This window comes from Paramormyrops kingsleyae, chromosome 6 (assembly GCF_048594095.1).
Source record: "Paramormyrops kingsleyae isolate MSU_618 chromosome 6, PKINGS_0.4, whole genome shotgun sequence".
In the NCBI taxonomy this organism is placed as follows: Eukaryota; Metazoa; Chordata; class Actinopteri; order Osteoglossiformes; family Mormyridae; genus Paramormyrops; species Paramormyrops kingsleyae.
The window spans coordinates 11428803-11450986 of NC_132802.1; the positions used below are offsets into that span (position 1 = coordinate 11428803).

Consider the following 22184-nt stretch of genomic DNA (forward strand, 5'->3'; position numbering starts at 1 on the left):
AGCTGGTTTTAACTTAGCTAGAACTCATTATTGTCCAATAGAAATGCTCCTTACCTAAACTCTTATTGGACAATCATGAATTCCAACTTTAGTTACAACCAGCTAACCAAGAAATCCTGTGGCCTGTACTACGAAGTGGGGTTACTGGCTTATCAGGGTAACTTGTTGGATTTAAGGTACCACATTTTAAATAGACTATATATTTGTTCACTTACATTTTGCCCAGACTACCTTAAATCCGACAAGTTAGCCAGTAACCCCGCTTCGTAGTACAGGCCCCTGCTTCGTGGAACACCCCCTGGTTCTTGCGCAACCTCGACCTGAACTGACGGATACTTACACCCACGAAGTTTTGGTGTTATTCATTATGACCACCAGAGGGAGCCAACATTCTCATTTTAAAATGATTACAACACCATTCCACAGCAATAAAAAGACAAATAAGCAAGGAAAATTTGTAAATTAAAACTTTAAAATCTTTAAAATCACTCTGAACTCTAATTATCATTGCTGGTTCTTTGTGTGCAGGCGATCAAGTCAGTCAAATTAATCAGGTAAATCCTACAACACAATCATGGAACAGTAACAGCTTTTATAACCTAGCTCATACATATGAGTCTCTTTTATAGGAAACTTTGTTTTTTTAATGTGACACTCAGGTCAGATTCCAGTTTTTTCAAATACGCCGATTTGTGACTTGCTAGTGATAGTTAACTCATAATTAGAGGTGAGTGTAAATTTCGTTAAATCACAACATCTGTCAGATAGGAAATTTCGCTAAAAGCTAGTTTGGCTTTAAATATTTCATTCCAAAATACAATTATTACCTGGGGTAAATAGACAACATATACAGTCCGATAGTTTCTATTGATGCAAGTTAGATAACGAGTCAAATTGTATGCATGACGACACTGAAGTACAACCTTCTGGTTTATGCAATCACCCCTGAGATGCTCTTAGATTAGTTTTTTTTCACACCATACATGTAAAAACAACTCAACATCTGTTTATCTTATAAAAGTGGCTTATATACTTTCCCCTCCAAAGATATATAAACTCATGCATCTTTCCAAGGCATGAGCACCATGTCATCCTTGTCCGTGGTATTTTAAAGCCCTGGTCTGTCTGTCACTTCGCATCCTGAGATCTTCAGCTTTTCACAGTCAAACTCTCCCTGCCTTCTGCAGCTGTATTGGACTCCACTCCCCACATCTGGCCTACATTAACCACTTCCTGCCAGATTTATCCGGTCAGCCCGGAGTGTGAGGGATGGAGAAGTAGAGTCGTCAAAAGATAAACATAAGCAGGAGCCCTTTAAGCCGGAGGAGTGATGTCCAGCAACAAATAAATCCGGTGTGGTCAAGACAGTAAATCACAACAAGCTCAGCAGTCCTGTGTGTTTTGTTGGGACTCATAGTAATGTACAGAGCCCTTAAAGAGAAACATTACAGTATGTAGGTCAACTTTTAAAGCGGAAGAGATTTAGACTATATTTTAATTGGGATTTAAACCAAACAAACATTACACATTTCCTTCAGTTTGCCAGTCCTGGAGATCAAATGAAGTTCTTAATTACAGCCTCACCACCATCCACTCATATCCCATTATGTCATAACCCTATGTTTATAATTAACACTAAAACCATTTCTTTCCCAACATGGTGTCTTAGAGGAACAAAAAGCTGGGGACAATTATCCAGTGATGACCTATAATATACCAAACACAGCACATCCAATTAAAAGAAGCCATTAGGAAAGAAGTAAACAAATATTACAAACCAATTGGCAAATCCTACACAATAACATGACATGGAATTCTGAAATCTATCCAATGCAATATAAATTCCTTCACAGAACTCACATTACGAATCACAATTAAACTCTACCTCATGGGGGTCATCGGAAAAAATACATGACCACCTTGAGCAATGATATTAAACATTTTGATGATACCTGGTCTCCCTGCTCACAATACCTTCCGATTCCTATATCCCCTTGTCTATAATATCTTAGACTAATATATATATATATATATATAGCAAGGTACCTGTTATTTCATCTTTCCCCCTTCTTCATTTGCAAATGTTTTCTATCTACCATGCCTCATATTGTCTTTATTATCAACAAAAAAAGACACATTTCCTGTAGAATGAAATCTTGAACAATAATACAGACTTTGCAAATTATACAAAACGCTTAAGCGTTATATTAGCGACATTAACTTAGTATACGCTTTTCATTCTCTCACATGTTAATTGTTCTAGCTGTTTTTCTTTAAATATCTTTGTAATTGGCTGACAACATCAGTTATAGCTACTTTCGACCACCCATTAGAAGCAGGACTTGCCTTCTTGGATTTTTTTGCTTTTCTTTTTTTAGCTAACGGATTGTGCTGTTTACGTTCAAATCTCCGTCAGAAGGCGGCTCTGTGAATGACTGTGAGATGCCTGAGAACACAGCTCCATTCAGGGCATATTATGGCCGGCTTTTCTCTCCCTCACTCCCTCTCTTTTCCTTCTCCTCATAGAAATGCTTCAGCCGTTGGTTACATCTGGTTGGTATGCTGCAACTGAATGGCAATTCATGTAAATTGGGAGGGGGGGGGAGGGGGGTGCTGTTTCTCATGCAGGACCAGTTTACAGTATGTGGGTGTTTTTATTCATACACTACACCAATTATGATTTCATTCTCTAATTGGAATTATTCGAAATCAGAAACGATCTTGCAGTTTTCCCATAAAATGACAGATTAGGAATCCAAGGAGTCAATGGTTTCTGTATGGGAAAAGTAGATTTTGTACTACTAGTTGACTATTTTTACATGAAGCGTCATGATGTAGTATAGTGTATCCAGCACCTTCTGTTGGTTTAGCTTAATTCAGCTGCTGTCAAGGCCCCAAACATTCACTTTTGTTATATTCAAATGAAAATAACGGCCACATGCAAGGCCAGGGTTGCCACGTTGGGGAAAATCCCCATTAATCTATAGAAAATTATGAATAATTGCTTTAACCGATACCTTTGTATAAAATGAAATATGTACTTGTAGAAAAAAAGCAACATTCTCTCTGCTGGTGTGTTTATAATCTGTGCTGTTTTGAGTCCATGTTATATGGAATTACTAGATATGGAAAATAAAACTTCATCGTAGGCATATATATATATATATATATATATATATATATATATATATATATATATATATATATATATATATATATGCACTGAATGGCTTATTTTGGAACTGAGCATAAAATCTTTAATATGATTACACATTTAAGGTAAAATGTGTCTTCAAACTTTCCTTGCACCGCTGCTGAGATAAGGAACAGAAAAACAATTAAGTGGAATTCTTGTTAGGAGAAAATAGTTTCCACACTACAAAGTTGCTATATATTTAACTTAAGCGTTTAAACATTAAGGATAAAATGATAATGAACAGTGCACTGCGTGAGATTTTTGCGCGCGTGTTGACCGTAAAAATAGAGGATCTGGCAACCCCCGTGTGAGCGTCGCATGTCGCTGCGTCCCCGCGGCCACCCTCTCGCCCCAGCCGGCACAGATGGTCCCAGGATCGCCTATGATGTCAAACACTTTCAGCTGTTGCTGGCTTAGCAGGAAAGAAACTCCGATGAAACTTTTTGGTGGGGAATTAAAGAAAGCCTCGGCAAGCGAGCTACATATCCGTGACATCAGTTTTAAAACAAGAAAAAGAAGTGAACGCGGCGTGATATAGGGCACGCCAGCATTACCAGTTAGCTAACTTTTTCCAGACTCATGTCTCCGATCCAGCATTGGGGAGGGGGAATGCGCTAGCTAATATAGCAACACGTCAAAATAGTCAATAACCGACTTGCAGACTGTTATTACTTCGCTCCGTTGTAGCCTCTGAAGTGTTTTTTGGATGTTTAAAAAAATAAAGGAAAAAGAAAGCGTCGATTCGCCAATTCATAAGTGACGGGTGGCATCTAAGAAGAACATTTAAGGATAAATCTACATCAGTATTCCCATCAGAAATGGGCCGACTGCTCGAGGGGGATATACTGGTCAGTTTGCGAGCCTGCAGCGAACGGAAAGCGGCGAAATAAGCGGCCCACCTGTTTGTTTGGGGCTTTTATCCGCTTTCACTTCGGTTTTCTTCGTCACCGACACAGTCCTACGCGGCCAGGTAAACAGGTATGTTAAGTTTAGCTGGCTACACGCACTATTTATATAAGATAACTAACTGACGTGCGAAAAAGACTAATACTCCACTTGATAAACTTATCATTGCTCATCGTGCTTATTTACTGTTACGCTAAACTGGCTTTAATTATTGCTTTTTGTTCGTTTTATGACCGATCACCTACCTAGAATATCTTGTTTTTTTTTCCTTGCCTTCCTTCTGACTCCGGCTGCAAAATGCGTGCAGTGTCAGCGCGAAACTTGGTTTACGAGCTCATGTGTTATTCCTCATAAATTATGAGCAAATAAAAGTTAATCACTTAAGTGGAGCTTTTCAAACTCGAAGTGTTTCTTCTTCATTTTAAGTGTGTGCATTAATTAGTTCTTTGCAAAATGTGTATTTAGAAAATTCTTGCAGGTGCTAGAAGAGCAACACGTCAGTTATCTGATGTCTAATTGAATACTTTTTGGCTTGGTGCTTTCTGTCTAACCCCAACGCCAATGGTTACCTGAGATAGGGCTTTTAGGTGGAGTGACTGAGGTATAAAGACACGCACCGGTTATCTCCCTCATATAGGTACAAAAACACATTTTCAGCTGGTGTCTGTGTTCAGGTGTGCTACTTGTCCTTTGCTATATATTGAACTATAATAATGTACTCATTTTTTCATTAACTTCATCTGGTTGGCTTTTGTATAGTTTGTATTCAGGGTGTGATGTGAGGTTTTCTTTTTTACAATAGAGATGTGTTAAGCAAGAGGGCATGTGGGTTCGTTTGCAACATATTGGGAACACATGCTGAGCACTTCAAGAACTCGTTGCCTTTCCCTTTGTTTACAACCTGGATGATGACCTCATCCTCTGATCTTATAGAAGGTGTGTAGCTTTTCTCTGCATATTTTCAGGTTGTTGCGATCACACGTGGCCTCACTGGAGGGTGTGTGTGTGTGTGTGTGTGTGTGTGTGTGTGTCAGTCATAGAGCAGAAGGCCATCTGTTCTCTAGGAGGTGTAATGTTGGTCATTGCCCTCTCTGGTGGACACATTGCATCTCCAGTTACTTCCCAGATGGAATCTGCTTGGGAGAGGTCTCTCATCTTGCCTTTTAGATGTGCCTTTTTTCAACCTAACTGTGGAAATTAGAAGCTGATATTTCACCCTAGCAACTGGAGCCGGCTGTAAATAAAGTTATAGCCATGTAGCTAAATTGGACTTCTGTTTAAACAGTGTGTCAAATACAGTGAGACAAAAATGTGCAAAGTGTTTGTATGGAGGTTCTTATAGCACAGTGTAGCTATAGTTCTGTTAATTTTGTGAGGACTGCTTTGCCATTGGAAACAAAAGCATATTGTGTGTCTCTGGTTTTACTTAGCCTTTTGGTTTTGTTTTGCCAAACTTAAAAATGGGAGCAGCACTGAAAACGTAGTATAATTATAAGTACTATTTAACAATAACGGTTAAGGTATTGTAAATGCTCATGTAACTATACACATCCATTATCTGGATTCAGTCATGCTGTTTCCTACAGAGGAAACTAAAGCCCTTATTCTTTCTGTAACCTTCTGATGTTTGTCCAGTGTTTTCTCATTAGTTATAACTGTCACTTGCTATCAGCAACCATGCTTTTAGTTTGATCAAGAGCTTTCACCGAGTTAGGTTAAATGCTCTTTTTGTTAAAATCTCTGGAAGTTCTTCTGCCAGTAAAACTAGTGTTATTTTGGGGAAGTTTGATTTCTGATGTGGACGACACATATTTCCCTTCCAGCAACAGTTGCACGTATAAAATGGTAACTACATTTTTAAGACAAAGGAAGCTCTTTAAACTTGTCATATATAGTTAAGCTGTTTTGTACTGTAAGTTGAATGTCTTTTCAGGGGATCTGAGATCTCCTGTAGGTCTGACGCGATTAGTAGACATCGTCAACGTCATCGACTACGAAAATGCGTATTCTATATTGACGCATCGTTTTTTGAAATTATTGTAATAAAATTACCTTTTTGATTTATAAAATGCTTCATTTCGTTATAACAAGTTTTCCTTTAATATCACTACGTAATTATGGGAGTTCTTCAAATTATCACAAAACAAAAAGGTGGTTTAACACTGCGCAAAGTCTCAGTTGCATACCGCGGTAGCACTAGCGGTATGTACGAGCACCTGAAGAGGAAAGGCACGCACGCCGTGCTGGATTGTGGACCGCCAGAAGAGGAAAAGCCACCTTAAGTGTTGTCTTAATTGGTAAAATAGATTAATTGATACAAAAACAGTTGTTAGAGGCAGCATTAATCTCCCTTAATGCCTGTCACCTGTAAGAACCATCTGCTCCATGTATAACGGCTCACCACCCATCCATTCTCCTTTTTAAACCTTAAAAATGTATTTCTGATGGTTTTAATGCACCTGTTATAGCTTCTCCAGCCTGTGCAATGCCTTCCATATTCTGCTTCTTTACAAACCAGTTTCTGGTTCCAGATTTGAAGGACTGGGCTTCAGTTGTGCTTCCACTACAGAGAAGTATCTGCATAGTTACTGAGTGTATTTCCGATACCCAGTGGACCCTCTGTGTTGGGTTCTTGGGTGTATTGGGGTGCCATCCACAGAACACTGGGCCTTTCTTCCCAGTGCCAAGAAGTGAAATGAGCCAGAAATGAAAACCATTGAAGTGTGGTTTCAAGAAATGTTTAATCTGTGTTTTTCCATAATTTGTCTTTCTTAGTTTAGGTCAACTGCACCATCCAAATGTTGGTATTTACTTGGTCCTGGCCAGCGACTTGCTTATACAATTCAACATTGCTGTGCCTGTTTGGGGTGATCAGTGTTGGTGTTCTTGGTCGATAATTGCTAAGCTGTGTGTGTTTTAAGCTCACGTGTCTGTTGGTTAATTTTTTTATTTTCCTCTATAAATGTGTGCATGTATACTGACGATTAAATAGTCATGTTATTTATTAACTGTGTTTAAAGGAATAGTCTTATTGAGGGCCTTGATTAAATGGACCACATGAATGAGGTTTATAAGTGGTACACAGAGCAGTTGTTAAGATTAGAAAATGTACTTCGGCCGAAATGTGTACTTTACATGTATATTAAGTCATCAAAGACCAAGTATAATAATAATTCGGTTATTTTTATTACCTGCAGACTCTGATACCAAAAAGTTGGCTTTTTCACTACGCAGAATTAGAATTTTCTCAGGCTGTACAGCTGAATTCACACAATAGCAATAACAAATAGTGTCAAACAAACCATTTAGCCTAAATTTGTTTTTTATAGTAATTTGTTAATGTTCTAATGTAAAGAATGTATTTCCATCAAATTAAATATTTGGTGTTTGGGGTTAGAGATTTCAGTGCATGTTCTTTGGTCATTGGTTACAGACGATACTGAAATGCCTATTAGACAAATATGTTTCACGTTCAGCAGGGAGAAATTTCAGGCACAGACCTCACTGGAATGCTCAGATGGCCCTCTGAAGGAAGCATTAGCTTCCTGTTGTGGACATTCCCTCCATTCTCAACTGCTGATGGGCTGGGCCTGAAACCTGGCTCATGGCTCTTTATTAAACGGTGTTACTGCTTTGTTTTGCGCTAGTGAGATGGAGGAGGAAAACGTGGCAGAAAAACAACACTGCGTGTTAAGCTGCCATAAAACATAAAATAATCTGCACTGATACTCAGCCAGCCCTATCCATACTCACGAAAAATAAATCATGCTCCTATGTTAAGCCATCCTGGCTGGAGATTTTTGGAAGGAGACGTTTCTGCAATGAATATCAGAACTTTTTCAGACCGAATGCCTAACCCTGCTCTTGCCAGACAGACCGTTTTTGAGAGTGTCCCCCTATTTAAAGTAAGCCAAAATTTTGAGAGTATCTTTCTTTTATCTGAGAAATAACAATGAGTTTATCGTGAAAGTAGCCATTATGCTTTGTATTTATAGGTACAAAAGCTTATCTACTTTGTTCCCCTTCCTGCTGGCACGTTGACAACATTGTAGTGATTTAACACAGAAGATTAGTGGTCAGCATAGAGTCAGAATATTCCACTTCCTGTCTCGCCTTTTTCATGGATTATTGTTTTAGACTGGTTGTACGTCGTCAGCTTTTTATGTTATTGATTTCACTTGAATTGGATACTTTGGAATAATTTTAGTATTTTTATCATGAGTATGTACCTATGACAGTACTGGTTTATGTAAGACACTCCCCCGCACAAAGGCATGTGGTGATAGATTCTCTTAATGCCATTTTAATTCAATTTACTCGTCACACCCGAAGTTGCCATCGTGGCTGGATGGTCTATAAATAAGGTCCTTGAGTGCCCCTCTCTAGCAGGTGCTGAGTGGGGTGACAGTTGGACATATGGACTTGACAGTCCGGGGGCCAGACGTGGGGCTATTAATCACCCGGGGTGTAGTGTGCAGTTAATGGCATGTCCGATGTAGAGGACGCCAGGGTGCTGGGGAGGGCAAGAGGGCATGAGGCTTCACTGCTGTTGGCTGATAGGTCTATGCAGAACATTGCTGCTGATGGAAAACATTGCACCGCGACGGGAGAGCCTCACTCATTTTTGCTCCAATCAGATAGCTCTGCTGCCATTAACCCACCCACTTTTATTTACCCTTTGGGCAGTCAGCCGTATGAACGCATGGGAGACCCAGAATGGAACCCGTTGCTATTTGGACTGATGATGGGCCAAGTTTGATATCAGGACCACATGCTCCAGTGCTGGAGCCAGAACCATAGCAAAAAGGTTCTTGAGTTTTCTTGGTTTTTCCCATCCTGTTGAAAATGTACAATATGTGCAATTCATGGATTCCATTGCTTTCTTATAAGGATGATGGCAGATATTTCTGTTAATTGCTTTTGCTATATAATTGATCTCTGTGTGGGGTTTTGGTCTTCATACCGTCTCTTTCAAATTAACCACCCATGATCTCAGTCCCTTTTCAGCCGAAATGAGCATCTGAACTGTTTTCAATAAGAGCTGTTATGGGAAGGGACCACAGCAACGAGCCAGATAGTTTTCGACGGAGAATGAAGGTCGTTCCACTTTGTCACGTGTAGTACGAGTGAAATGTGGAAACAGGCTCTTAAGGAGGCGAATACACATGGATGCTGCAATCTGCATTTAAATCCCAGAAGCAACTTCAGAAGATGTTCTTAGGGTGGCATTGTTTAGTTTCCCCTCTATGATAAAGCCTCCACCGTCAGATCGTCAGCCTCCCACACCTCCCGCTGATTCTGGTTCCCGTTTGAGAGGCTTGCGGGCCAGTGGACTGAAAGGAGGGATTGTCTGCTGGCTCAGAGGCCAGACCAGGCACCCATTCACCACGGCTCAGCTCCAGGGTCCCAGCGGGTCTGCTTGTGGATTACCAGTGCCTCCAGGCCGACTCTCACTGTGCCCCTAAACATGCGAAAGTCTTTGCACTGTATTTCTGCAAGGAAGTGGTTTTGAAGTCCATGCCTGGCATGTGTCCTGAGCCATTAATAATGCATGTTTGCTAAAAATGAAGCACTGTGTTTTCTGAGTGCAGTTAATCGCACTGTGAGAACTTAATATGCTGTAGGATGTTGCATGCCATAGGGCTAGGCGATAATACAATAACGATAATTATTGTAATTTTCCTCTAGCAATATAACAAACGTTCCATAAAAGTTCTATATAATTTAGGACCCGATGTTTGGCATCGCAGTAGAGCAGGTAAGTCTAAAGCAATCGGTCCAATAAGCGTAATTCCAATGCCAATCTGTGGAAGGACATACATTCACACATTGAACAATTTAGAGAAGCCTGGTTATTTATATAGTAGGTGAAATCTAGAGTACCCTCAGGCAACCTGCACAAATAGGGTGAGAACATGCAAGCTCCACGCATGCAGCAGCACCACTAAACCACCATATCTCCCAGGAGGGATTGAGACACTTATAGACCCTCTCAATGAATATAAAACTACCATTTCAACTGGTGAGTGAAACAACGCTGCATAGACTCTGCCATGGCGCATTTGGTCTGATATTTCTGCCAAAAATGACCACGCTAATGAGAGACACGGGGGTAAAGCAAAAACAGATCCATCCTCACCCATCTAACCGTGGTGGGCCTGCCCCCCTTCCGATTCGAAAAATGATTAAAAATACAAGAGGTGTTTTACATGATGAACAGAACTAAAGCTGATAGTTCAGTTCTTTCATTATTTTGTGCAGGATGTTTTATCCACAGTAAACATCTGTGTAATACTAAAAAAAACTATTTCTTAGTGTGGCTGCTGGGATTGCTGTAGAGGCTGCTGGGGCTGCTGGGATTGCTGTACTGTTCAAGCCGGACGGGTTGTGTTGTGTGCCTGTTGAAGCGGTTGATTTGATTTGAATTATCTGTAAAGTATATTTGAGCGTTTGTGTGCCAGCACGGTTACGTGGGTGGTTGTTGTTGTTTTTATTTTTTACTCTTATTTTTACGTGTGTACTTGTCTGTCCTTGTGAGTGTTACCGACAGCCGCGGGCGCGAGTGGCGTTTCTGTTTGCGTCCTTCGCATCAAACACCCGCGGGTAATATTATCGAACATCGGTAACATTAACTCTAAAAGGTCAGTTGCTCCGGAGCTTTGCTCGGTCGCCGGTCGGGGCCGGGAGGACATTTTCCACTTTTTTTCCCGCTCCGGCAGTAGCCTGCTTTGAGAGGGTTTTTGTGGTTTTTTGGCCTCCCTAGAGCAACTTCGCTTTAGTTTAAGCTAAACGTGGTTCAGCAGGAAGTTAATCTCGGGTAAGTAATTGTAAATTTGGTTATTTTAAAAGTTAAATTTAAAGGTTGTTATCGCTGACGCTGCCGGATAATTTATAATAAAGTACCGATTTAACGCAAGTGTTAATTTAGTGTTTTAGTGTACTCGGCACTCTGTTTTAACTATACGTTAATTAGATCAACTAAAAGTTTATATATTCTCTATTAATATACTGGGCTGGGAGTAAAGGACGGGAACATAGTGAGTTAGGTAATTATGGGGCCAGCTCAGTGTTGTGTTTGCAAGATGTTTGCCCTTCTGGATGCTTGCGTCCAGTCGGACTTCGTCTGCGAGCGATGTGGGTTAGTTGACTCACTCATGGTCCAGGTTCGTGACCTAGAGGAGCGGCTGGCTCTCATCCAGCATAGCAATGAGTTAAAGGAGAGAGTTAATACGCCTTCTAGGGAGACTATGTGTACGTCACAAGCGGGGAGGGGGGAGAATGATGAACAGGTAGGTCGAGAGAGCTGGGTGAACGTAGGTCGTAGAGGTAGAAAAGGACGTACACAGTTCACAGAGGCGGCATCACCTGAAGTAACGGTTTCTAACCGCTTTCAGGTGCTTCCAGCTTTAGAGCCGGAAGAGACTGGGGAGGCAGGTGGGCCCTTGGGCACCAAGGAGCCACCTAACCCTAGTAGGAGGGAGGTTGTGGTAGTTGGGGATTCAATTATAAGAGGTGTAGATAGTTATGTGTGCACCCGTGATAGAGGGTCCCGTACGGTGTCTTGCCTGCCTGGTGCCCAGGTAGGGGACCTTCCAGATCGAGTGGACAGGCTTTTGGCCCCAGCCGGGGTGGATCCAGTGGTCGTGGTGCATGTTGGCACCAATGACATAGGAAAGGGCAGAAGGGCTGTTCTGCAAGATAAATTTATAGAAGTCGCGGATAAGCTCAGAAGCAGAACATCCACGGTGGTATTCTCTGGAATACTTCCCGTGCCACGTGCAAGTCAGGCAAAATTAGCTGAGATAAGGGGATTAAATGCGTGGCTAAAATGGTGGTGTAGGAAAGAGGGGTTCAGGTTTATGGGGCACTGGAAGACCTTCTGGAACAGGTGGGACCTGTTCAAGCCGGACGGGTTGCATCTGAACCATAGGGGAACCAGTGTATTGGGGAGGCGTATGTGCAGAATAGTTGAGGAATGTTTAAACTAGGGACTGGGGGGGCAGGGAGGTCAGTTAAGAATTTATGTGGGGAGAGACGGAAAGCCCAAATAAAAATTAAAAGTAGACACTGTAAAAGGCCTACCATTAGTGGTCTGTATTTGAATGCTAGGAGTATTAGAAACAAAATTAACGACTTAGAGGCTTTAATTTCTTCAGACAATTACGACATTATAGGAATAACTGAAACATGGATGAGTGACAATGATGGTGATGAATATAATATGGATGGTTATACGTTGTTCCGTAGAGACCGGATAGGCAAGAAGGGAGGTGGTGTTGCAGTATACGTAAAAGAAAACTTGCAGGCAAGGGATCTCACTGATAAAAATAAAAATTCAGAAGCTGTATGGATCAAACTTGATGCTAAAGATTCAAATGGCCTAATTGTCGGGGTTTGTTATAGGGCACCTAATGTGGCTGTAGAGGAAAGCAGAATATTATATGATGATATCAGGATTATGAGTAATAAAAATGATGTGGTGGTTATGGGTGATTTTAATTTACCTGGGATACAGTGGGACACAGTCTCTGGCTCTTCTGTAAATGAACTTGAGATGGTGGAATTAGTACAGGATTGTTTTTTTACTCAGTTTGTTAATACTCCTACCAGGGGAGAAGCCCTTCTTGATCTCGTTTTTTGTAATAACCAGGATAGGATTGGAAAATTAGAGGTTTTAGACCCATTGTACGGTAGTGATCATAACATGGTTAAATTCGAGGTTAATTTTAGTGTCCAAAGAGCAAAGTCTAAATTAAAAGTATACAATGTTAGGAAGGCTAACTTTAATGGTATGAGACGGAAATTAGAAACTGTAAACTGGACAGAGTTAAATAGCAAAACAGTAGAAGAGGCATGGGAATTTTTCAAAAGCACATTGTTGCAAGTGCAAGAGGACTTCATACCTGTTTCCAGCAAAACTAAATCTAGGAAACGACAACCAAGGTGGTTTACTAAGGAAATTAAGAATAAAGTCAGGAGGAAAAGGGCTCTGTTCCACAACTGGAAAATAACTAATGATTTCAAAATCAAGCAGGAGTATCTAAGTCTACAGGCAGAGTTAAAAAATGACATTAGGCTATCAAAGAGGGATGTAGAAAGAAAAATTGCATTGGAGGCTAAGCATGACAGTAAAGGTTTCTTCCAATATTTTAACTCCAAGAGAGCACTAAAAGCTGAAATCACTAATTTACAGGATAGTAAGGGCCTTATAATTGATAACGAAATTGATATGGTAAATGAGTTTAATGATTATTTTTCAAGGGTGTTCACAATAGAGAACACAAGTAACTTACCACCAATTAATACGAATACAGCATCGTCTATGACCAATATATGTATAACTGAGGTTGATGTGATACTAAGCCTAGCTAAACTCAAAATAAATAAATCACAGGGGCCTGATGGCATCTTACCTTTAGTCTTGAAAGAGATGAGGGATATTATTAGCCAACCTTTGACTTTAATATTCCAGAAATCGTTATCTGCGGGTGTGGTACCATCAGATTGGAAGCATGCTAATATAACACCCATATTCAAAAAAGGGGATAGAAGTAATCCGGCAAACTATAGGCCAATCAGTTTAACTAGCATTACTGGAAAAATAATGGAAGCTATAATTCAAGTGAAAATGGTAGATTACCTAGATGCAAATAACATTATAAAGGATAGCCAACATGGATTTAGGAGAGGTAGATCCTGCTTAACGAATCTGCTTGAGTTCTTTGAGGAAGCTACAAGTGAAATTGATCACAAAAAGGCCTATGATGTGATTTACTTAGATTTCCAGAAAGCCTTTGATGTTGTCCCCCACAAACGGCTCTTGTTAAAGCTTAAAGCTGCAGGAATTTTAGGAACTGTGGCAGCTTGGATCAAAAACTGGCTAACTGATAGGAAGCAGCGAGTAGTTATTAGAGGCACTATGTCACAGTGGGCCTCCGTTTATAGTGGGGTACCGCAGGGTTCAATTTTAGGACCACTATTGTTCCTAATTTACATTAATGATATTGACACGAATACATACAGTAAACTGGTTAAATTTGCAGACGACACTAAGGTGGGCGGGGTAGCAGATACTAATCTAGCAGCAGAGAGGCTCCAACGGGATCTGGATTTAATTAGCGAATGGGCTGATACTTGGCAGATGAAATTTAACACAGATAAATGTAAGGTAATCCATGCAGGGAGCAGAAATATACAGTACAGATATTTTATGGGTTCCACTGAAATAAAGGTAGCTGATTACGAGAAAGATCTCGGTATGTATGTTGATGCTTCCATGTCCCACTCTCGCCAATGTGGGGAAGCAATAAAAAAGGCGAACAGAATGTTGGGTTATATCTCTAGATGTGTGGAGTTTAAGTCAAGGGAGGTGATGTTACACTTATATAATTCCTTGGTAAGACCCCACCTAGAATACTGTGTGCAGGTTTGGTCACCATACCTCAAGAAGGACATTGCTGCCTTAGAAAAGGTGCAACGAAGAGCTACGAGAATGATTCCTGGTCTTAGAGGAATGTCTTACGAGGAGAGGTTAGCGGAACTGAATCTGTTCAGCCTTGAGCAAAGGAGGCTAAGGGGGGATATGATTCAGGTCTATAAGATTCTAACGGGTCTGGATGCCGTTCAGCCAAATGACTATTTCAATATTAGTCTAAATACTAGAACTCGTGGCCATAAGTGGAAATTAGCGGGAGAACATTTTAAAACAAATTTGAGGAAGCACTTCTTTACACAGCGTGTAGTCAGAGTATGGAATAGTCTTCCTGCTATTGTAGTGGAAGCTAAAACCATGGGTTCCTTTAAATCAGAGCTAGATAAGATTTTAACAACTCTGAGCTATTAGCTAAGTTCTCCCCAAACGAGCTTGATGGGCCGAATGGCCTCCTCTCGTTTGTAAATTTCTTATGTTCTTATGTTCTTATGTTCTTATGTGTGTATCAAGTTTTTTGCAAGTCGGACTTTACATTAGTTATTTTTAATATGTTTCATGTAGCAGTGGGGATTCCCGACAATATACAGGGATAAGTTATTACACAACTGTTTTTGTTTGCAAATACCAAACTTTGTGTATACATTTCAGTACTAAGGCAGGTATGAATATAATGTTTACAATATTGTCATTGTATAGTATTTAGTGGCAGGGGTGCAGCTGGAGATCTTGGGCCCTATGAAAACGTACCATATTGGGCCCCAAACCCAGACCAATCCATTTATGTTTCAACTTTTTGGGGCCCCTGTCACTCAGGGACCCATGGAATTGTCCTAACTAAGTTAAGTACTCTGCTTTAGGGTCTAACAGAAGGGGCCTTTCGGATACTTAATCCAGCCTCTGTGTAGCTGCGGTCTTAGCTGTTACGATGGCTACACTTTCTTTTACACAAGTGTGCTGTTCGGAATAAAATCAGTGCATGCTGCCCATTTGTTACTTTGCATGAGTCTTCAGAAATACAAAGCAGCATTGTCCCCCTCCAGCCCTACTTCTTCGTGTAACGCTGCGAGCTCAGGCGATAGCAGGCCGGATTTCTAGGGATGAGCCAGCAGCCTGGCGATGTGGTTCAGGTCCCTGTTGTTGATTAATGAGCGGCAGGAAGGCCTGTGGTTTAGATCCTTTTACGGTAGCGTGACCATGTGGGGTATCCACGGTGACCGAGCATGGAGGTGTCCGTCCCCCGTCCCCTCATGTGGAGCGCTTCCTCTCCTCTGCAGCTGCATGGCAACTTCTCTATTCTCTCGCCTTCTCTCATTCTCTTTTTTGTTGTTTGTTGTTTTTGCTCATTCATCTGTGACTATAAGCAGAGCGAAATCACCAAAATTAACAGGGCATCCAATAAGCAGTATTTTTGCTGCCGCTGTTTGGCGTGAGGGACACTTTGCACAGCTCTTCAGAAATACGACTAACCCTCTCCTATCCTGAGCTCTGTGAAAGATTTCACAGAAACACTAGATTTTGAGTTTACTATGATGTAAGTGTCTTGCTGCTGTAGCCACAACAGTCATGCTTACTGTTCAGAATCTGATTGCAGGAGGATTTCAAGAGAACATTTCCTGAGGATTGTATAAAGGGAAAAATTTCACAATAGAAAATGAGATTTTGACTTTGCCTTTAGACATTGAAGACTTTTTATTTAGACTTCTGTGTCCTGAGGAGAAGTGTGTCGCTATGCATGTTCTCTATTCTCACTTGTGCTCCTTTTATTTTGCCAAACAGTGCCGCTTCGCTGTGGGACCTTCCCCAGCCGGGCTGCATTTGCTGCACCATGTAATCAGACGCTTTGCTCATTTGGCAAAGCGAAGCAGCTCGGTGTTGGGGCTGGCATCCCACCTGCCCCAGTTTCGCTGGCCGCTTCTGTTTTTGAAGAGAAAGTTCTTTCTCTCTGCTGTCCTTTTCAATCCCTTCTCTCCTGAAAGTGTGAGGACAGGTCTCCTCAGAGCTGCCAATCAGACTGTCACCTGATCCGCCTCATCACTACTGCAGGGTTTGTGATGTCACCGTGACGGTCGCACGCCTCTCGCATTCTCTGTGACAGCTCACAGCGTATCTGTCTGCCGGCTGGGGCCGTGAAAATGGCATTGTCTGGCCACCAGGTGACACAGTGATGGGTTCAGTGCCAGGCAGCGGTACACCATGGCGTAGGCTTTCATGCCAGCTGGTCCACTCACTCAGGGAGCGGGACTCTGATTCTAGCTGTTGTACATGCTTTGCATGCGCGTGCGTGCATGTCACCCTAGGGTCAGCAACCCTGACCCGCCCCCGCCCCAGTGAGGGATGCGGAAAACCCCCCAGGCATGCTCTCACTGTGGGGCCTTTGTCAGCTGCTCTGCATGGTTATCGCAGGACGAGGAGAGGAGCGGCGGAACAATGCCGGCCTCTTTAAGGCTCGAGCGAGCCGGCGAATGCGGACCAGCCCAAGTGAGCGAGTTCTGGCAGCGTCTTCTGAAGTGGGGTGGAAGTGGTGTCACCCTCCTTAATTCTGCCCCCTGCTCTCCAGTTCACAGGACCCATAATGTGGGCTTTTGGGTTGCTACACTCAGTCCCTCAATCTTCACAGACGGCAGCCACAGCTGAGGACGTGGGAACGGACCACATCGTGGGTACTGCGAGCTGGAGAGTGGCTATAAACCACTTAGCAGACTATATCCAAAGTAGCTATGTCCAAAGTACATATTTCAAGGAATAAGGGTTGGACAGCCCCTGAGGCAATTGGGGTTAAAGGCCTTACCAGAGGGCCCAACTGTGACATCGTTCTGCCAGCCATGGGCCTTGAACTGATGACCTTCCAATCACAGACACGACATCCTACCAGAGAGCCACGCACCTCTCCCCAGCCCCACTCTGTTTTCCCTGCTAAATGGCTCAAATAGGGGATGTCCTTAACATGGGAAGGGGAGGGGAGGGGAGTATTATATAACCTGGATGCAGCTATACTGTGCTGTAATACTAACTCGCAATAAGTGTGTCTTTGGCACCGCTCTGGGCATAATAAATCAGTATCCAATTATATTGCCTCGAAGCAGTGGTGAGCCGTGTTGACGATGAAAATAGATAGCGATCTGGCCCGATCGTTTATCCACATTCCACAAAGCCTGTGATTGTGTTCTGACATTGTTTGTTTTATTTTGTATCTTTTTTTTTTGTTTGAGTTTGAAGCAGGGGGTAGTTAACGCACATATGGCCCCTGCCACAAACCTGACAAGCGGCCAGTGAGGGGCAGCTCTGAGAGGAGCCGCTCTGTAATGGGAGAGCGGGCGACACAAGGACATCGTCCTGCAGGCCCTCATTCTTTCCAAGTCAAATCATTCTGGGGGCTCACAGGCCGGGTCTGTCCCGAGGGGGGGGGGGGGGATTGTCTGAGAGTGGCCAGGCTGGCTGGGGTCTGCTTTGCCCCGTCTGGAAAACATGTGGGCTAAAACCAAATAGCAGCTGGAGTGTAAGCAAATAGCAGCACGGAGTTTAGGAAGCATAGAATCGGCATTATTAATCAGCTTTGCCATCAGTTTCTCTGGCGGGTTAAATTTCTGATCCAAATTGCTCAGCATAATAAAAATTATTGACTAACCAGCTGGCGGAGGCTTTCAGTTGTGAATTAAGAATGCTTCAGGGAAATATACTCATTAATATTATAAAAATGATCAACTGCTTAATAATGGCTGACTTTGCATCCTGCATGGGGAGGGACGTTGCTATGTTCGTGTCCCCTGAGAGGGCACTCTACCCGGCCCGCTGGTCTCCAGTCTCGGTGCCCGTGCCGTCTGAACCGCAGCGTCTGTGCCGAGTTTACGGGGCCCGCGAGGATGAATGCCGGCACTCTGCTGGACATTCCTGTGGGGAGCCCCCCCGGGTGCAGAGTGGGCGTCTCCCAGCGAGCCACCCTCCGCTGCTGGACCCTCACTCTGCTCTCGATGCCCCGAGCAGCCTGCCGGGACATGCCCGGGCCTGTGCCACAGCGCCACAGCTCTGAGGGAGTGTCCCACAGAGCCGCACCCCAGCAGGCCCACGAGCAGGCCCAGCCGTCAGCCCAGGGAGTGCTGTTCACCCAGCCGTCAGGCCCCGCACCTCCCCACACCGCCAGCGTGTCTCGTATAGGCTTTCAGTGTGGCTGTAGGGCCAAAACAAACAGCTGGGAAATTTTTATGGTTTCTAAGAAAGTGTATCATGTATTTGATGGTATCTTCTTTAATCCATTCATCCATCTTCTCACTCCTTATTCTGGACAGGGTCACCATGGGGGCCTGGAGCCTATCCCTAGTTAGGAATGGCATGGTGACACCCTGGCTAGGAAGTAGCCCATCACAGGGCACGTACACCACAAGCAGTTTTAGCTTGAATGCATGTCTGTGAAAGTGGAAGGAAACCAGGAGCACAGGGAGAACATGCAAACTGCACAGACGCTGCAGGCAGAAATCAGACCCCTCCGCTTCGGGGGTGTGAGCCAGCGTGCCCCCTTCTTTGCTTTTGTGTAATGTACATTGCTCTCTTATGAAGTTGTGCTCAAGCATATAGATAAGTAGGCTGTCCCTTGTCCCTTTGGGATCCCAGACTGTATGTTCCCTTTCCTTTATAGGTACAGAGCTGAGCATGCTCTCATGGACATAATCTGCAATTGACATCGATCGCCCATCTTCAGTCTCAGCCCCCCGAACCTCCGCCTCAACATGACGGACCCCTCCCCGCTGGTCCTGGAAGGGACAGAGGCCAGCATGGCTGAGCTGGACACGTGCACCCTGGAGATCGAGCGCAAGTACGAAGTCATCCCGGCCGTGATCTGCTCCATGTGCTTCCTGTTTGGCATCATCTACTGCTTCTTTGGTAAGCCCAGACTGCCCCCGCGCTTTGTGCCAATCTTTGGTTGTTTTTTCTACCTGCTCTCATCTCCATTCCACCTGAGTCTGTCAGCAAGCCGTGTTAAATAGGATCAGGCCTGATCTACCCATAGCAAGGGAATGGCTTAGAATCTGCCTGCCAGTGTAAGCAGATTAGCTGCTTTCCTGCCAGCTGGGTGAGGCAGATGGGAATCCTGAGCTGCCCCCCACCTCAAATCAATTTTTTGCTCCGCTTTCCAAGTCATGGCTCGGATGAGTGAAACCTGCTTAGCTCAGCACCTGTCTAGTAGATGAATGAGGTATTTGTCGATACTTTGCTAGCCAGGTGTACTTTTTTGTGTCTTCATTCAGCTAAAATGATAATGACTCCTATGTTGAACTTGTTTTTACTTCAGACTCGCTGGCTTTGGGGTAGTTCACCAATTTGTGGATAGAATGTATATTTTAAAAAAATAGTCTCTGCTGCCACCCAGTGGGTGTGCAGAATACTGCAGTCTCTGGTCTTTCAGCAATGGTATTTCAGTTTTTTCCCCTACCTGTCTGACCTTTCCTGCCCATTTGCTCCTCTTCCCCTCTCAGGTTACCGCTGCTTCAAGGCCGTTATGTTCCTGTCTGGCCTGATGTTCGGCTCGGTGGTCGTCTTCCTGCTGTGTCACAGAGAGCGGCTGCTGGACACAGAGCTCGGCGTGGAAGCCAGCGCGGGAATCGGCCTGGGCATCGGCCTGCTCTGTGGGATGGTTACCATGCTGGTGCGCAGTGTCGGCCTCTTCATGACCGGCCTGCTGCTGGGGCTCCTGCTGGCTGTCGCCGCTCTGGTGGCCATCGGCCATTTTTACACACCAGGTACGGTGTGGGTGCCCCTAGGGGCGCTGTTGGGCACAGGCGTGCTGTGTGCCGTGTTGGCGTTACAGTGGCAGAAACCCCTGACGGTGGTTTCTACCGCCGTGTTCGGCGCGGCCGTGGTGACAGTGTGCGCGGACTACTTCGTGGAGATGTTTGCCCTGGCGTCACACGTGTACAACTGCCTGTGCCTGGCGCCCACCCCTCCGCTCTGCTGGTACAGCTGGGTGATCATGGGCATCTGGCCGGCCCTCAGCTTCATGGGAATGCTGGTCCAATGGAAGCTGACCGCCGACGGATACTCCCACGCAGAGGGTGAGCCGCCCGTCCGCCCCGACCGGCAGCCACGTCCGGCCCGCCGGCTAACGGCGCTCTCTTTCACCCTCAGTCATCGTCAGCAGGAGGCAGAAGAAGGTCCAGCTGATGCGAATCCGCCAAAGAGAGGCCAAGAAGCAGCAGCAGGGAGGGGGTCAGCTGGCCACGTACCGCCGCAAAGCCACGCCAATCAAGCGCTACGCCGGAGACATCCTGGCACCGGTCCGTGTCAGCAAGGAATGATGGGAATTCTTTCTTATACGATGACACAAGATTGGTGTCCCAGGGACATTAAAATTCAATCCAAACTGATGTACTATTACATTTAATATGACTTTTTAAATTAGTGCTCATGTGTTTGCTCTGACAGTAAAGTGCTGCTATAATTCTATTTGGAAATCAGTAATATATGAACAGCACAACTAGAGGGTGCTAGTGTTACAGTATAAAGTCAATATGATGTCAGCATATGTAAGTGCTGATACATTAGTGTTAAGTTGGGCTCTTGCAGTCAACCTTGTCATTTTCCTTCCTCAGAGCTACCTGCAGAGCCTGCGGGAGCGTCAGATGGGCACAGGCACCTCCATGAGCAGCCTGGGCACCGCCAACCACACCACCCTCGACTACGACTTCGAGACAGGCTCCACCGTGCCCCTGACGGCAACCAGTCCTGTCGTGCGGGTCTGAGGCTGTGTCCCGGCTAAGCTGATACCGGGCCATGCTGAGTCTGCTCTGTGAAACGCTGCAGCTCTCAAACTGACTCGATTCTTCATCGCCGCAGAAGAATCCAGAGATCCAGTCATGCTGTCTGCCACAAGGGAGCCGATTTCTGCCCGTCTAGTCAGCCGTGAGAATCATGATGGAGAAATAAAATCATGCTATGAAATTACAATTCCGAAACATATGCAATCATGGAGTAATTGCTGTCATTGTGGTACAGTTGAAAACATATTTGAATATGAGGAAATCCGCATGCATTCTGTGATTGCCATGAGAGAGGCCAGACTCTGTGAGGCAACATTCTCATGTGTCTGCCAGCGGTGGCAGATTTAACCTGGTCTTTGACTTTTTCACTGGTTATTTCGACTTGTCCTTTTATGGTAGGATGCAGTGTCTGTCTTAGAGTCTGTGCTTATGATCCACCAGGATTTCACAGATGGTAAATACTCTGATCTGTTTAGCGTGTTGCTGACTGTTTACAGTGAGGACTGTAGATTCTTATGTTTTAGTTAAAAATATTAAAAGCTTTTTTTTTTTTTTTTGCAAAAAAAGTGATACTCTGCAAATGATTTTCCTCTAATTAGATTACAGGAATTGTACATAAGGTTGTTTATTATTAGAAACAGGTGAATTACTTCCCTAATGTCTTAACCTGATAAATGTGATTGACAGGTTACTTAGCAATGAGTACTGTGTTTTCTGACAACCATGAAAAAACAAAATCTCCATGGCAACCAAAGTTTTGTTTATATGTTATAAACGGTTGCCACACCTGGCTTTCAGATTACCTGGAACAACAGGTAACTCAAGTTCAATTTCTGTCTGTGGCGTGTGTCATAATGAAATTAAAGAAACTACATGTGCTGTTTATTTGAGATCCCATCTT

General features: G+C 43.7%; 1 protein-coding gene across 4 annotated transcripts; it reads left to right on the top strand.

The window, feature by feature from the left end:
• Positions 1-2417: 2417 nt before the first annotated feature.
• LOC111855761 (transmembrane protein 198-like) lies at positions 2418-22168 on the top strand. 4 transcript variants are annotated; one of them, XM_023835101.2, is made up of 6 exons: positions 3438-4174; positions 4905-5038; positions 19165-19409; positions 20003-20578; positions 20652-20800; positions 21116-22168. In XM_023835101.2, exons 3-6 carry the CDS (start codon positions 19256-19258, stop codon positions 21263-21265), a joined length of 1029 nt encoding a protein of 342 aa, XP_023690869.1. In that variant the 5' UTR covers positions 3438-4174; positions 4905-5038; positions 19165-19255; the 3' UTR covers positions 21266-22168. The 4 variants fall into 4 exon arrangements, with proteins under 4 accessions (XP_023690871.1, XP_023690869.1, XP_023690870.1 ...); XM_023835103.2 differs by lacking the exons at positions 3438-4174; positions 4905-5038 and adding an exon at positions 2418-2553; XM_023835102.2 differs by lacking the exon at positions 4905-5038 and having other exon boundaries at positions 3438-4166.
• The last annotated feature ends 16 nt before the right edge of the window (positions 22169-22184 follow it).